This window comes from Cricetulus griseus, assembly GCF_003668045.3.
Source record: "Cricetulus griseus strain 17A/GY chromosome 1 unlocalized genomic scaffold, alternate assembly CriGri-PICRH-1.0 chr1_1, whole genome shotgun sequence".
Lineage (NCBI taxonomy): Eukaryota > Metazoa > Chordata > Mammalia > Rodentia > Cricetidae > Cricetulus > Cricetulus griseus.
This window is the reverse complement of record NW_023276807.1, coordinates 273,568,482-273,585,876: the sequence shown is the minus strand read 5'-3', so window position 1 is coordinate 273,585,876 and position 17,395 is coordinate 273,568,482. Positions and strand designations below refer to the sequence as shown.

Genomic DNA, 17,395 nt, shown 5'->3' with positions numbered 1-17,395 from the left:
GCTTTCTGCTTACCTGCATGTACCAATCAAGCAGTCAAGCTAAAGAGACACACGCACACACATAAAATACATCTTATTAAGCAAAAGAACTTAGAATCCATACCTTCACGAGAAGAATGCACATATATGTGTGGGTATACATACCTGTTCTTTTTTGAATGATGACCAGAAGAGGACATCAGTTATCCTCTCTAGCCCTCTGCCTTATTCTTTGAAATGGGGTCTCTCAAATGAACCTGGAACTAGGCTGGTGAACAGCAAGTCCAACCTCCTGTGTGTGCCTCCCACTGGACTTAGAGGCATGCAGACAGCCATGCCCAGTTTTTTATGTGGGTGCTAGCACCTAAACCCAGGGTCTTTTGTTTACATGGTAAATGCTGCTACCCACCGAGTCATCTCGCTAGTCCCAAGATATTTTCCTCTTAGTCTGTATTTTCTGAATTCTGTGAAGTCCCAGGTCATGATTGCTTCCTTCACTGCTGGACTCAGTAACCAAGACACAGCCCACAAACTGGCCTATAGTATCTGCTCCATAAATATTTAAAATATAAAATGTTTGGGTTCATTAACAAAAATTTAGTTCTACATTTCACTATAGAGTACTTCCAGTGAAAATTCCATCAGTTTGTGAATATATAATCCCTAATAACTGTATTGTCCTAACTTTTGGTATATGTTTGTCTTGCTGTCTCTTGTTGATGGCCTACAGATCTGCTAATTCTTCAGTCTCAGAGTTGAATCAAGCAAATATTTGGAGGTAATGGATTTCCTCAGCAAGGGATCGGGCTAATTTTAAGAGTGTAGGTGAGTTTCATCTTGAGCCTTTGAAGAATGTCTGAAATCACTAGAGGTTGAGTACATCACTGAGAGGAGCCCTGTAAAATATATAAAGCCTAGGAATACAAGTTCAGTTTCACTGTATGTGTGAGAATCAGATGCACAAGGAGGAAGTGAGTATTTTATATAAGAACAGAAATCAGGAGCTACCTTACCTGAACAGAAATCATCAGAGTATCGATCATACACAGCTCTACAGTCCCTCTCATCGCACTCGCACGTGTCCCCATGGATATCTCCCCAGTCCCCAGTGGGATCAACATCGTGGCAAGAACATTCACCACAAACACATGTTCCTAGATGGGAAAAAAATGAATATCATGGGGGTCCAGACAAAGTACTTAAAATACTGATTCTTTTTTATTTCAAAAATAAATATATTTAGATAAAATATTCTAAGGGAAACACCATCTAAAGTTGATGGCAGAGATTTCCTGATGAGTAAAAGTTATCTATAATTATATGAGATTATTTGATATCCCATTAGCATTGTGTTAATTTCTCTCAAAGTTAATATTAAAACAATATATCATCTTTGTCTGAAAGAAACTTAGAAAAAATTTACAAAAAAAAAAGTGAAGGCAAAGGTAACAGAAGAACTAGAAAACTCAAAAATGATCACAAACATTTTGTGAAGATGTAGTGACTTAAGAGTTTGAGAAGTGTTATGTGAATGGAGAGTTAGGAGTAGACTATGTGGATATACCCAGGAGGGGAAATGCTTTAGCCAAGAAGAGGAATCTAAAGAAATTGAATATGATGATTAGTCAGCATGGTAGAGTCCTAGACACCTATGAAGGAAGACTATACAAGTTTGTTAAGCCACATGAGGCTGGATTAGAGAAGGTGCTTGAGACAGAACTGAGAGGTGTGACCACATAGGTGGGGGATTTTATGTTGGAAAGTGATTCATTATCAACCTCCACAGCAAAGGAAAAAGTTCAGGTATTTGCAACAAACAAACAAACAAAAGAAACCACTCAAACTCTGCTGGTGATATGGCTCAGTGTGAAAAGGCATATGTGGCCATGCCTGACCCTTGATTCAAATTGCAGGGCCCACATGGTAGAAGAGAACTGGCTGTCTCAAGTTATTCTCTGACCTTCACAGGAATGCCATGACAAATGTAAGTTCACGCACATATATACACAGCCACACAAAATACATAAATGAATTTTTTTAAAAACTTTGGTTTTATACCAGTAGCTAATAACTATAAATTACATTTTATATGCAAAAGTATTTAAAATTTCTGTTTAAGGTCAGTCTACAATTCATGGAGATTTTTGATGCATGATTGATGTTATCTATTGTGTTCAATACATTTTTAGTAATGCATTCAGAAGTTAAGTTCATTTATACCAATTCTGCATTTCAGCCAAGCCTTCCTATAATCATGATTAAGACAGGGGTGTTGTCCAACTGCCCTCTATGTAATCAAACACTCATGCTCTCGATGGTTCTGTTAGTCAAGAGACTTTTAGCACAGAATCTCCAGGAATTGTCTTTTAGCTGTGCAGTACCAGTTTTGGATAGATGCCAAAGAATTTACAGTCCCCATGCTAACTACTTGCTCAGAAAAGCTTAAAGAATGACACGAAATTTATTTTTCCTTGTTTATTCAGTAAAGAACAAGAACAAAAAGATTGTCGGTGTCAATGTGGAATTCTAGGAAAGTGTTTATGGATGATGATGCTGCCACACTGAAGGAAATACATCTAGATGAGGTCTTAAGAGTGAAGAGCTTTGTTTACCACCAAGTCATGTAGTAACATGTATGAGTGACACACCTCTGTTGCTGCAGATTTTGCCATCTGGAGATGTGCATCTTCGCTTGCTTTCCCAGGGGGTGATGTCACACTGGAATTCGCATTTATCTCCATGCCAACCAGCCTCGCAGTAACAGTTTCCACAGTAACACTTCCCATGGCCTTTACCCAAAAAGAATTTTATACAGTGAGGAGAAGCAACTTTTAGAAGCAGCATTAACTTTCTTTCTCTTCAAAATCATTTCTTTTTGCCTTTGAAAATAACAAGGGCTCCCGGATTCTTGCTGAAAATAATCAACTTACATATATTTTCTCCCAGTTGATCTTATATCTGTATAATAATACAAATAAAAGCAGCAAATGTGTCTTTATTTTGGCCTACAAGGAAAATGATTAAGAATAAAGCATTTGTGAAGAAATGACAAGAATGATTATATGGAAGTCCATTACTCTAACATTTGAAGTGCACTCATCACTTGAATGTATGCAAGCCTTTTCGTGCAGATGTTTCTTGAAACAGTCACTAAATTGTTTATTTGAAATGAACTACTAAGATAGTAGCAGTGCATATTTACTTAGCTATGATTTATTCATGGCTGAAGCATTCTCCTACTGAAGAAAATATTTCATCTTTTTGTTCCACTGTGTTCCACAAGCTGTTGTGTTGTGGAAATACTATTTAGCTAGGCAAAGATGAGTTTCATTTTTGTATGCTTCAGAATATTACTTTATCTGTATAAAGGTCTGTTACTTTTGTTTATGCTGCATTTACTTAATTATGTAAACGTCTGTTGCATTTGTTTCACCTTGCCTTCCTAAGGCAAATAATTGGTCTAACAAAAAGCTAAAGGGCTCATAGGTAGCCAGAGAAAGGATAGGCAAGGCTGGCAGGTAGAGAGAATAAGTAGGAGGAGAAGTCTAGGTTCAGAAAGATCTAGAGAAGAGGAGGATACAGACAGGGAGACACCAGGGGCCAGTTACCCAGACACCCAGACACCCAGCCATGGACAAGAGGGTAAGAAAAACATATAGAGTAAAGAAAGATAAAAACCCAAGGCAAAATATAGACATACAGAAACAGGTTAAGTTTTAAAAAGCCAGAAATGAGCCTAAAATAGGCCAAGCATTCAAAACTAATAATAAGTCTCCATGTCATGATTTGGGAACTGATTGGTGGCCCAAAACAAAAAGTCTGGTACATTGTTGTGTTCCACCATGTGGAAAAATCCAAGTTAAACCAATAAAATGCAATGCATTCTTGATTTCACAAACAAACTCCCACTCTGGTATCAAAAGAATAAAAATGAGAGCTAAGGATGTGCCAAAATGCCACACTACAATGGACACCTTGCTATAACCTTCCACATTTTCATTTGTACAACTCACCAAGCCATCTGCAACAAACTGCCATCACTATACTTCCATCCTGAATGTCTCACACTCTACAAAATGCTCCAAAATAATATTTACCTTCATATTTATTTTATGTGTGTTCTCCTCTTTATAATTATCCCACTCAAACATGGATGAATGTCCTCTTCATTTTCTATTCTATACTTTCTTAATCGTAATAGGTTGCATTTTGTGAGACTCTGACAAAAGTATTTATTCTTCCATTTTGCTCTTACAGGGCCATGGAAATGTGCCTGTTTGGCTACTTTTTAATTGGTTACTGGCATATTTTTCATTTTAACATTATGATATCACTTTATTAATGAATTATAATAAATTTCCATACTTAATGTGCAAGTTCTTAGAATATTTATAAAATTCCAAAATGGGTTTGTTTAAAAATAATCATTAAGATGAGGGGTGAATTCTGAAAGGAAAACAAGTGAAGCTTTGTCTAGGGAAAAGGGGCGATAAGGTGAGCTAGGAGAGTTGAGGCAGAAGAAACTGTGGTCAGGATGTATTGTAGGAGAGAAGAATCTATTTTCAAAAAAAGACAAGAGGTTAAGTAGAAAACAAAACTCATATAAAGCTACACTTTAGCAGACATTACAAAATTAAAATGAAGGGTGAGAAAAGACATTGCATGAAAAATAATAGACCCAGAAACTGATATTGGGGTTCAAACTTCAAGCTGAAGAACAGAAAGGCAAAGTAGCAGGCCACTAGCTCTGATAGCTACCTTAGGCTGAAAGGGCTGATCCTGCTGCCCCTTAGCGTGGCTGGAGAATACTGCATCTGAATGTCTTCCTATCCTCAATGTAACCAGAGAATGAATGCATCCTTGTAGTGGCATCTGGCCTTGTTAGTGAACTTGTAGCAGTAGCCACACCCTTTGGGTGTGGTTTCCAGTGCAGACATAAGCCATTGATAAGGTAGAGGCTGCTGGCTCAAGTTCTCTTGGGGTGTGGAGAGCATCAGAATATCAGAGACTGCATCTTCTGGAGCAGGAAGACCTTGGCGGATATTTACTCTTATCTATGTAAGAGTAATAAACACCTATTTGTCATTTATCTCGGGTCTGGTGAACTAATTTAACCCCCCACCTTCACATCCTATCCTCAATGTGGCTGGATAATGAATGCTTGATACTGACTACTGAAGACCCTGCTCCCATCTTTTATACCCCTCTGTGCTGGGATTAAAGGCATGTGACCCCAGTTGCTGAGATCATCTTTGTGTGAGCTTTTGGACTGGGTGGCCTTGAACTCATAGAGATCCTTCTACCTATTAATCCTGAGTCCTAGGATTAAAAGGTGTGTACCACCACCTCCTAGCTTCTGGCTGCTGGGATTAAAGGTGTGTGCCTGATTTCTATGGCTTGTGGCTGACTTTGCTTTCTGAATCCTTAGGCAATCTTTAATAAACCATAAATAGTAAATCACCACAGGACAGCAGAAGTTTATTAAAATAAAATATAATCTTGAGGACAATGTATATCTTGTGCAACAAACAAAACTTTCTACTGTCTATGTAAACTGACAGAGGAAAATCTCTTTTTTAATGTGTAATATCAATGATAGTCTATAAAAGCCTTTCTCAACAGATTGTTTTTATGTGAATGACATATGGAGAGCTCTAGGGTTCTGAGTGGCATCACTCCCACAGAGTGTTACTGGATGCTGGCATCTGTGGTTAGAGGTGATGTACAATAAAATTCCAAACAAGTGGAAACACCAAGTAACAAACGTGAAAGTTAGCATGTCCTACTGAATTCTTTCAAGCTAACTTTTAATTTGCATATACAAGTAGGCTTTGCCTCAATGATGAATATCAAAACACATTGGTTGCAAAACATTTTCTCTTACACTTTTCTGATCATTCCCTGGAAATAAAACATCAGGATCATAAATACATAATATCTGTGGGAATTTAACTGCATTTTGAACTAAGCTCTTTTGGAGAATGTTCTAAATAGAGTCTGGCCTAGGACAGTGGCTCAAAAGAGTTTCCTTTGCTTTTGTTTTAGCCTGGTTGTACATGCAGTTGACTGGGACAAAGGTCATTCTGGTTTAAAATAAGCACATTTGGATAATACTACAAGACTTTCTGAAAGCCACACTGATGTTAAGAAATTGGCAACCTATCACATGATCATGATGGTTTCCCAAAGCTCTCTGATACCTCTGGGTTCTAGTATTCCTGATTGTGCTAGGATATGCCAGACCAGATTAAGGGAGTTTGAATCTTTTTGGAAACATCAGAAAAGGTTTTACTAGGTTAAAGTGACTCTCACTCCCTGCTCTCTACCAATATACTGTGCCAACCAAGGTCTCAAATGGACATTCTGGACAAGGGCTTGCCATGAGATAAGCAAAGGAAACTAAAGGATAGGTGGTGAGAAGTCACTCTTCTCAGGGAGCTGGAAACTCCAAGGCAGGCAGGCAGTGTGAATGGTGAAAGGTCAGAAACACAGTTCTAGTGTCAGACAGACACCAGTCTGGAGGCTATTATACAGTTGGGATGGCCCTGGGCATGTTGATCATGTTACCTATTCATACTATTTCTCTATCCATAGTAAATCTTTCAGGTATCTTAAGATATAAAATATTGCATATAAAGCATTTTATAGTCCTTAACAATAAGGAACAGACAAGAATTAATGAAATAGAAAAAAATGACAGAATGATGGTGACACAGAAAATGTCAGGGGAATATTGTCTACATGTAGGGGATGCTAAGAGGGGAGCTAAATTAGGTTAACCATCACATCATTCTCCAGTGTCTCCATTAGGGCATGGAACTATCCAAAGACTTTTGATTTAGAAAGAGAATGAAATTAACATTTAAGAGATAAGGAAAAATACACACACACACACACACACACACACACACACACACAGAGTAGCTAATGTGAACAAAAGAAATGCTGTCCTAATAGGACTACTTCAAAATATACTGCTGGCTTATTGCATCAGTAATGTTGCTCACCTCTGGGGACAATCTAGTTTTGCATTTAAACTGTTCTAGATTACTCTGAAGGCCTAGAATACAATGAAAAGTGTAAAAACCAGGGGCTTTTACTTTCCATTCTTAGTATACATACCTCCACATACCTCTTCCGTTTCATCATCTATGCATTCTCTATCATCACACTCACAAAATTTACCATAAATGAGTCCATTTCCATCTGAATTATCACACTTGCACCTGCCACAGTGACATGTACCTAAAGCAGTGAAACAATGAGAAGAATGTTACACACTAGAAATTATAATTAATGATGCTTTCCCATATTTCTTTCAAGCAGGTAGAGAAGTCAAACCAATTTAATGTTGCAATTAAACATTTCTGTGGCTATGGTGCAGTGGAGGAGAAGCTACTTATTTTTGAGATCATTGTGGCACAGAAATTATAATTTGTACTTCACAGTTATTACTGTTGACCTCCAGTAGTTTAATGAGCATCAGTTTGACTCCTTCAAAACATAGAGGTTCTAATATGTATCTTTCGAAACAAGTAGTGAGTGAATATCTTCTAACCACCTGTCACAAAGGGAATTAAAACACTTTTAAGCTTCTGACTGAAAGGAATTTTGCTTACCTTCCCCATAAGCATTTGCTCAGTGTTTTGCCTCATGTTGGGCCATAGTATTTATATAATAAATATTTAGATAAATATTAAATAATAAATGTTAATAAATGCACAAATGAAAAATGTATCTACCCTGAGAGTGTCACATCTCAGCATTAGCTGACATTATTGTTCAGAGGATGACAGGACCAGAGTGGGTTTTCTTAGACACAATCTTGAGACCTCAACAGTATCTCAAAGCATTTCTGAGAATGTAAGAGGTCCTGGAAACATTAGATCTACCACAAGCCACATACTTACTCTACCAGAGTGTTTAGTGACATCCCACAAGAGTAATCACTTTACTGAAATACAGTAATACTGTACTGAAAGTAACATTTTATCCAAACAATATTAACAAATCAGATGTCTACCTGCCCTAATAGTTTTCCACTTTGAATTAATTCTCACAGCAATTGACATATGAACGTTAAGACATAATGCATTACCAAAATGGATCTAATCTCTGGAAATTCAACAGGCAGTCAAGTCATCCATAGGAAATAAGTGTGATAACTAAATAGAGAAGTGCCAATGCTGCAAAAGCACATAGCAAAGAGATTTAGCCAAGAGCTGGAGGTCTAAGAGATGGTCCTGAGGAAGTAGCTGAGAACTGAAAGCCAAACTAAGTGAAATAAATAATAAATAATAAAACAAGACACAAAATCAAAGCCTCAGTGTTTGGAGAACAAATACAATAGGCCTGAAAAGTAACATCAAATGAACAAAATTACTAGATAGAAGCTTCAAGAAACTGTGTAGTTGATACTACCGATCTCCAACGTCTGTATTTTCACAAGGACCACAAGAAAAGACTTGCATGTGGATTAGGTGATTATTGTTGTCACATGGAACATGAACTGAAACTGTGGGAAATGGGTGCTAAAAAATGAATAATGAAGAAATAAAAGGTTACTATAGATGTTACAGGTTGGATAAATGGTGACAGAGAGTTAAGAAAATACAGGCATGTTTGAGAAGATTATTGGGAGGAAGAGTAGACAGCATTTAGTGGTCAGTTGAGTATAAAGCATGGAGGGGGTTTGAGAGAAATCAAGAATGGTCTTTGGCCTGAGTGATGGTATACTAGTTATTCTATGTATGGTAACAGGGAAGACCTTGGCTTTCCATTCAGGTACAATTACAGTCAAATACAGGTTTTAACCCAGTCTGGGTTAAGAACATTAGATTGAAGATCACTTCTACTGCTCATTCTCAGATTCCACATGTTCACATAATGTTTAGTTCACAGGATAACTGTAAGGCTGAGTGGCAAATTCAGCAGCCATTCACTTCTGAAGGCTCCGTTGTACTTGGTACACAGGAAGCTTTCAGAAAACTACAAATCTTTCCTCTTCTCTCTTTAAAACGTCAGTATGTTAGTCATAGTCCAAATATCTTTCCCAGAATCGCCTTCTGTCTTATTTTCATGCCTTCCATATACTTCTGCTACCCAGATCACCTACAATTCACTATTATCTTTAAGAGGGCCTCCTCTCACAAAATCACATATGAATAGTGATTTTTGCAGGATCTGACTGTGTTGTTTTGTACCTTGAGGGTACTCCTGTGAATCTGACATATATTAAACTCAATTCTCTTGTACTATTTTCTCTGAAACTTATTTTAACATGAATATTTCTTGAAATATGAAGATATAATTTGTGGTGCTGCTACATTTATTTTTTCTCTCATTATCACCTTTCTCTTTTTCTTTCACGTCTCTTTCTGTCTCTCTACCACCCACATATTTAGTTGTTAAGCTTTCCAGTGACCTAATATGCTATTGTCAAAGTGCTACAGGAAATAATAAAACAAAGAAAATTAAATCAAAGACCAGAAAGAAAAATGCAGGTGATACAAATGTATGCCTCCATATTTTATAAACACATAATGCACACATATGAAACCAGAAACTACATAGCAAAAAGACATTCATAATAGAGTCAAAGAATGAATGCATATGGCAGAGATGAAGAATACTGGCTAAGGATTTTAGATTATCCTCGAATACCAGGAGCCTGCCATGGTTTGGCAGCAGAGAATATCTTGGTGAGGGATGCATACACACACGTCATTTTCCCTTCAGAAAGATGGGCAGGAACTGTCACTGCCTCCAAGTTTCATGACTCCTCATTGACGTCTTCTGCTGGCAGGCTCATCCCCATCCACACATGTGAACCATTCCTCACTAGAGTGGGAAGTCTCCAACAGCTTAGAGACTTCCTGTCTCACCATCCAGCAGAATTCACATATGAGCCTCCAAGACATGGCAGATGGGAGCCCAGGCAGAAGTGCCAGACTCCTGTGTTCCTGCTGTGTCATCCTACGTCTCACTCTTGGTTGCCAGTCAATCACACTCTAGGACCGGTAGCTTTGTACTTGATTATTTTAGCCCCAGTTTTTCCTGCTGCCTAGCAAAGCTGGTTCTCTCTATGGTGACTTTCCAGCCTTGAGCACCAATCCTCCCTCTGTCCTAGGTGCTGGGGCTTCGCCTTGCTCTGCACTTCCTCACCTTTCTGGCTCCAATGTAGAGGAAGCTTCTGGAAATTTTGTTCTTGGTTCCTTCTAAACGTGTCTTTCAGTTTATGCCCCACTCTGGTTACCTCCTCTCCCTCTTCTATACTCTATATCCAAGCCCCTTCCAGAGAATCAAATTATGAGGAAAGACAAAATTACTAAGGGAGTTGTCTTAGTTAGGGTTTATATCACTGTGATGAAGCACCATTACCAAAAGTTGGAGAGGAAAGGGTTTATTTGCCTTGAACTTCCATCATCAAAGGAAGACAGGACAGGAACTGAAGCAAGGCAGGAATCTGGACACAGGAGGTAACTCAGAGGCCATGGAGGAGTGCAGCTTACTGGCTTGATCCTCATGGCTCACTAAGCCTACCTTCTTATAAAACCTTGGACCACCAGCCCAGGGATAACACTGCCTTCGATAAACTGGGACCCCCACCCATCAATCACTAATTAAGAAAATGCCTTACAGTTGGGTCTTATAGAACCATTTTCTCCCTCCATTCCAGTATGTCAAAACTAGCCATAACAGGGGAGTAATACAATTTGGAGTGGCTGGTAATGGAATAGGCTGGTGAAAAATATTATTAAATGGGAAGTTGATGAGAACAAGATTGGTAAAGCAGACCAAAAGGCTTGGGCATTAAGATAAAATGTGAAGGCAGAGATTAAATGTAAATTTGCATATAACTTTTTCTTTTGGCCCAGAAATCTCACTCTTTATATTTATTTTGATAGTAAGATCTCCAAAAGAAGTAAATTGCAAATTAGCCAAATAATGTCGTGTTATTATTAATAACCTCCAAGTAATAGAAGCTCTAGATGCCTAAGTATAGGAGACAAATTGAGCAAATGGCATTGCTTAGAAAAACTCAGTACTAAGCTGTTGAGAAAAGAATAGGAAAGATCTCAAATACTCAACTCTCATGTGGAGTTGAGTGACAGAGGCAGACTGCTAAATAGCATGGTGATCTTACTGCCTTGTATGTGAAGTATAAAAGAAAATACTAGTTCTACAGAGATAGTTCAGTGAGTAAGGATGCTTGCTCTACAAGCATGTGGGCTTGAGTTCAAATCATCATCATCTTTGTAAACAGCCTGTCAAAGCTCTGTGTGTCTGTTACCTCAGCACTGGAAGGCAGAAAAAGGTGGCCCTAGGAGCTTGCTGGACAGACAGCATAATTTCATTGATAACTTTTCCACTCAATGAAAGACCCTGTAAAGACAATAAGGCAAGATATCCAACATACTGCTCTAGACTCTATATACCTGCATAGGTATTTGCACTTGCATATTCCTATGCACATGCTGCCCCCACAAAATACTACATTAAAAACAAATACTGGGAGAGGGTATGGCACGGGAGCAGCAGAGAAAGCTCGAAGCAGCAAAGTTAATTTCTTACAAAGCTAAAACTTCCCAGATGAGAGAGATTCTCTTTTTAATAAAGACTGTGATGAATCTTTGAGTGTGCCTTCTGCATACTCTTTGGACTCCTTTGGACCTCTCTTCATACTCTATATTATAATATTAATAATAAGGGAAGAGAGGCTAGTCAAAAAAGCCTTAAAAGTAAAAGCAAACAGACGAATAAGTTCAATTGCATTTCAAATGAGCAACATGAGATTAAAAGGAAGCCAAGTAGCCTATGAATATAGCTTTGACTAGACCCTAACCTGAGGTGTGGTTAGGGTGGGCTGAGGGTGGGTAGGATTGAATAGAAACTAAGACCATTTTTGGTTTTGTAGATTTATTTTGTATAGTTACATCTATGAACAATTCTTAAAAAACAATTCCAGATATGGATAGTATAGAATTGTGAAAATAAGCAAATGCATTGCTGTTGTGAGGAGACAACACAAAGGTCAAATTAAGAACATTTCATTAAAAAAAATAAAACAGATAAATGGACAGTAGTTGTGGTGGTTTGAAAGAAAATGGTCCCCCAAAGGAATCACACTATTAAGAGGTGTAGCCTGTTTGGAGTGGGTGTAGTCTTTTTAGAGGAAGTGTGTCACTGTGGAGATGGGCTTGAGGTCTTTTATATGGTCAAGGTTAAGACCAGTGAGACAGTCTACTTCCTATTGCCTTCTGATAAATTATTTCTAAATCTTACAAAACGGTACAAATATCTTTCCACCTTATCAAATATGCTTTATTATCTTTTAAGACCATTCTGTGCCAGAATGTTAATGCACACACAAACACCTTTAATCACTGCACTTTCAATACATAGGCAGTGAATCCCAAGGAAACTGAAACTAGCCTGGTCTGTGTAGCGAGTTCCAGACCACTCAAAGAGTAAGACTGTCTCAGGGGGAAAAAGGACAATTCTGCATATTTTCTCTCTCATGTAATACTGATGTGCCAAGTCTCATTCCCTAAAATATCTTCAGATTCAATAACATTTATTTGTGTATATGTGTTTTGTGTTTGTGTTTATATGTATGTTTTATGTATATGTTTGTGAGTGCATACATGCCTGCATGTGTGTGCGAGCGTGCGCACGTGTGTGTGTGTGTGTGTGTGTGTGTGTGTGTGTGTGTGTGTGTGTGTGTGTTGGTGGGTAATTATAGTGATTGCAAAAAGACAAACATGGTATGTACTCATTCATATGTGGATTTTAGACATAGAGTAAAGAATTACCAGCCTACAATCCACACTGCCAAAGAAGCTAGTAAACAAGGAGGACCCCAAGAGAGACATACATGGTCCCCTGGAGAAGGGGAAAGGGTCAAGATCCCCTGAGCAAACTGGGAGCACTGGAAGACAGGGGAGGGAGCTAGGAGAATGAGAAGGGAAGAAAAGGAAGGATGCAGAGGACATGGGGGAGCAGAAAGGTTGAGTCAGGGGAAGAATAGATGATAACAAGAATGGATATACCATAATAGAGGGAGACATTTTAGGTTTACAGAGAAATCAGGCACTAAGGAAGTGTCTGAAGATCTACAAAGATGACACCAGCTAACAATCTAAGCAACAGAGGAGAGGCTACCTTAATGCCCTCCCATGATAATGAGATTGATGACTAACTTATATGCCATCCTATAGCCCTCATCCAGCAGCTGGTGGAAGTAGATGCAGACACCCACAACTAATCACCGAACTGAACTGAAACCCAGATGCAGAGGACGATTGAAGAGCAAAGGGGTCCAGACCAAGCTGGTGAAACCCACAGAAACAGCTGACATGAACATCAGGGAACTCTGGAATACCAGCATGGTACTGATCCAGCCCTCAGGAACATGGAGAAACCTTGGAAATCTACGGGACCTCCAGTAGTATTTCAGTACTTATCCCTAGCATAGGTGTGGACTTTGGGAGCCCATTCCATATAAAGGAGTGCTCCCTGAGCCAAGACACACAGGGGTGGGCCTAGGCCCTATCCCAAAGGATATGATAGACTCTGATGACACCCTATGGAAGGCCTCACCATCCAGGGGGAGCAGAAAGGATATGTGATATATAGGGTTTTAGTTGGAGGGGGTGGTAGGGGAGGACAGGAGGGAGAAGGGAACTAGGACTGTCATGTAAAACAATCCTGTTTCTAATTCAAATAAAAAAGTTAAAAAAATAAATAAGAAGAAGAAGAAGAAGGAGGAGGAGGAGGAAGGAGGAGGAGGAGGAGGAGGAGGAGGAGGAGAAGAAGAAGAAGAAGAAGAAGAAGAAGAAGAAGAAGAAGAAGAAGAAGAAGAAGATGGAGAAGAAGGAGAAGAAGGAGAAGAAGGAGAAGAAGGAGAAGGAGAAGAAGGAGAAGAAGAAGAAGAAGATGAAGAAGAAGAAGAAGAAGAAGAAGAAGAAGAAGAAGAAGAAGAAGAAGAAGAAGAAGAAGAAGAAGAAGAAGAAGAAGAAGAAGAAGATAGAGATTGCAAAGAGAAGACTACAATAAGCCAAGAACTGAAGAGACTGTCTTGAACACAGTCTGATCTAACTGCTCAGCCTGCTCATTCTGGCCTGATAGATCCCAACACCTCATGCTCTTTATATAGCTCTGATTCCATTAGCAAAACACCATGACTGAGCTTAGTCTACTCTAAGCAATTTGTCACAATCAGACCGTGGAGAAGTCCAAGCTTTCATTACAGAAAAGACCCACCAATAATGCAAGCTTCAGGGGTGGGATATATTTGTAAATAATCAAAGGCTTGCCTTTATCATGCGAAACAAAGCTTTTGCCTCTGGATCTGACTACCCAGATGGCCTCAAACCCAAACTAACAAGTAAACTAAGAACACAGACAAACAGCTGTAATTCATAGCTCGTTCTGCACATTTTCTTGCTGTGGGGTTGCTGAAAAAGCTTTCTGACCTGCAGTACTTCCTGTGTACTTTGAGTTTCTCCCTCTCTTGCTGGTGTAGAAAAAAAGCAAAGGCCATGGGAACAGGATACCAAAAAGGTGATACCTAATAACTCTCCAACTAAGTGAATGAAAATGAATCACACACTCATAGTCACTGTAAAATAAATCTCTCTCTAAAAACAAATTAAAACTCACACTACATTTCAAAACAATTGAAGCTGAACTAACAGAGCAGCCTATGAGCATTGAAATTTTAGTAGTTCCCTTTGGATGCTCAGGTCCCATACCATTGAGAAAAAGTGACTTTGAGGTTCCGTGCAAGCATGTTCTGAGGCAATTAATTACAATTACAGCATCTAACTACCACTGCACTCTAAACTGCAACAGTTCTGTTTTATGTGGTTTTGCTAATTATTTTTAACAGTTTCTCTGTACTTCCTAAGCAGTATTTCTAAATAACTCCGATGAAATACATAAATACTTTGTGAAAAATACAAAACAAAACCAAACAAACAAAAAACCCAAACAAACAAACAAGCAAAAAACTTTGCTATCCTCAAGGAGGCTCAAAACCAGTATCTGAAACTTCCATAGAATTGAAAACTGCAGCTTCATTGCTGCTAAGGTGTAAATTCAAAGCACTCTTAGTCTCTAATATAGAATAATTGAGTCAGTTGGGTAAATCATAATCAACACTTTAATCCAGCACTCAACATCACTGCTTTCCACTTATACAGAACATCATCCAGATTCATTCCTGGTGAACACCTTGCTTTAAGGAGGAATCAGAAACAGCTGTAGAATCTCAAACTAGCAAGTCAGCCCAGCAAGATGACATCCCTTTTTCTTATCAGTTTATCTATTTTTTTTTAAAAATACATATTTAAAATTACTCTCTTTCAGATGTTCACCTCTACATGTTTATAAAATTCCATTAAAATCCAAATTTTGATTATTTTAATGAAGAACTGTACAGGGATGTAGCTCTTACCTGCATTGGAGCAGATAACATCTTGAGAGTTCTTGCACATCTGCTTGCTGATTTTTTGGGTCAGGTCACACTTGATTGGATACTGGCAAGCTTCCCCAGACCAGCCCACATCACACTTGCACTTGCCGCAGTCACAAGTACCATGGCCTGAGAACAACATAGGGTCAGACTCAGATTTTTTTTTTTTTAAACCAAGGAGTGTCTATCGTAAAAAGAACTCTTAAGGGGGGTGTTCCTTCTGCTACACTATAGATACTGGGACCTCACCGGGACTCCTCTTGGATATCCTACTGTTGCCCTCTGTCATGAAGATTCTGCAACTTTGGATCTTCAGGACCAGCTCCTTCATATGTTCCATCATGTCACAGATGGATATTGGGAGGAACCAACTCATAGGCCTGGTTCTGGGCCTGAGTAGTAGCTGAATTGGTCAGTCCATCAGATCGCCCTCATCCTCCCTGCCAGTGAAAGCTCTCCAACACTGCTCCAGCGTCACCCAAAGGCAGCCCTCACCAAGGGGTGGGGCCAGTTCTCCTGCACTCACACCCTTGGGCAGCTATTATCACCAGAGCCAGGTCTACTGTGTTACCCAGGCAAGGTGCAGGGCCCACTCTCCTGAGTTTGGCAACTGGCAATAGGCAGGGCCAGCGCTTCCACTCTCATGTCCCTGAGGCTAGCTCTCCCGCTAGTCATATGTGTTGAGAGGAAGGGGGTAGAGCATCTTTCCTTCACCGATGCCATCACATGGCATATGAGGGCAAGACCAGCTCTCTTATGTTGATATTTTTGGGGTTGGTTCACCACCACACCTGTCAACAGGGTCAGCTCTGCTGTGCTGCCCAGAGATGTGCAGGGATCTCTTTCTCCAGAGTGCTGTAACCTGACACAAGTGGTAAGGGACAGTGTGTGTGTGTGAGGGGGGTGTTGTGCATTTCTCCCTTCCTCATGCCATCTCATGGCAGACTTAGGGACACGACCAGCTCTTCCACTCTCAAGCCCTTGGGGACTGCTGACCCACGCCCCCTGCCAATAAGGTCAACTCTACTGAGCCACCCAGGTGAGATGCATGGCCTGCTTTCCAGAATGCTGCAGCCAATGAGGGGTGGGCTAATTCTGTGCAGCTCTATCCTCATAGCCTTTGGGGTCATAGACATCAAACCAGACATGGTCCTTGGCAGCAGCCCAGACCCAGACATTACCATGGCCCCAGGTGGCAGGCTGGCTGTTCATATCAGCCCTTTACTCACCACCTTTGCCTCTTAAGATCTGCCTCTCTCCACAGGACAGACCATTTTGCCTCTTTTTTATAGTCCATCATATATTTGCTCACCATAGTGATGCCTCATCAATTAGCACCATAAGGCATTGGGCAGGCCTGTGGTTTCTTCTATCTACCCAGGGCCAGAGCCCCAGGCAGACATGGGGCTGTCCTTCATCCATCCATGCATATATTATCACTATGGAATGGCATAGACATTAAAGTGTATATTTTGTTTCTTAATGAAGAAATTTGGTTCCATTGTCAAAAAGAGAGGAGCCACAGTTTCACTGAATTGTCGCAGTCCTCCCTGTTTTCAATTGTCATTTTGCTTTTAGGCTATGCTATTTAAATGGTTGTGAATTTATGCTTTACTAAATCTGATTTGACAAAGCATAATAGTGTTTGTGTTGTCTATTCATTAGACAGCACTAAGTTCAAATCATATAAAATTCTTAATCCAAGAGTTTACATATTTCAAACCTAAGCTGATATGGTGGAAGTTACTAAGGTAGTCATCTACCAACGTTTGTCACATTGTGTGGAGGAGCATAGTTTGTAACTTTTGGGAATAATATGTGACAATTCCTGACCTCCCTTGACTTTTAACTAGGACTTGGAAGTTGAGCAGTTTTGATAGATTGTGGGAAGTACATTCTTAGGTACTCAAGATAATAACACTGTGTCCTAATATCTGA

The 17,395-nt window shown here is 39.5% G+C and overlaps 1 protein-coding gene across 1 annotated transcript in view; it reads right to left on the bottom strand.

Annotated features, from left to right (window-relative positions):
- Positions 1 to 17,395, bottom strand: part of LOC100761751 (integrin beta-like protein 1) — a 197,622-nt gene that overhangs the window by 75,037 nt on the left and 105,190 nt on the right. The window contains exons 3-6 of the mRNA XM_035453126.1: positions 15,440 to 15,586; positions 7,102 to 7,224; positions 2,628 to 2,768; positions 993 to 1,133 (exon numbers count right to left, since the gene is read on the bottom strand). Of these exons, the coding sequence (XP_035309017.1) occupies positions 993 to 1,133; positions 2,628 to 2,768; positions 7,102 to 7,224; positions 15,440 to 15,586 (552 nt within the window). The remainder of the gene's footprint in view (positions 1 to 992; positions 1,134 to 2,627; positions 2,769 to 7,101; positions 7,225 to 15,439; positions 15,587 to 17,395) is intronic.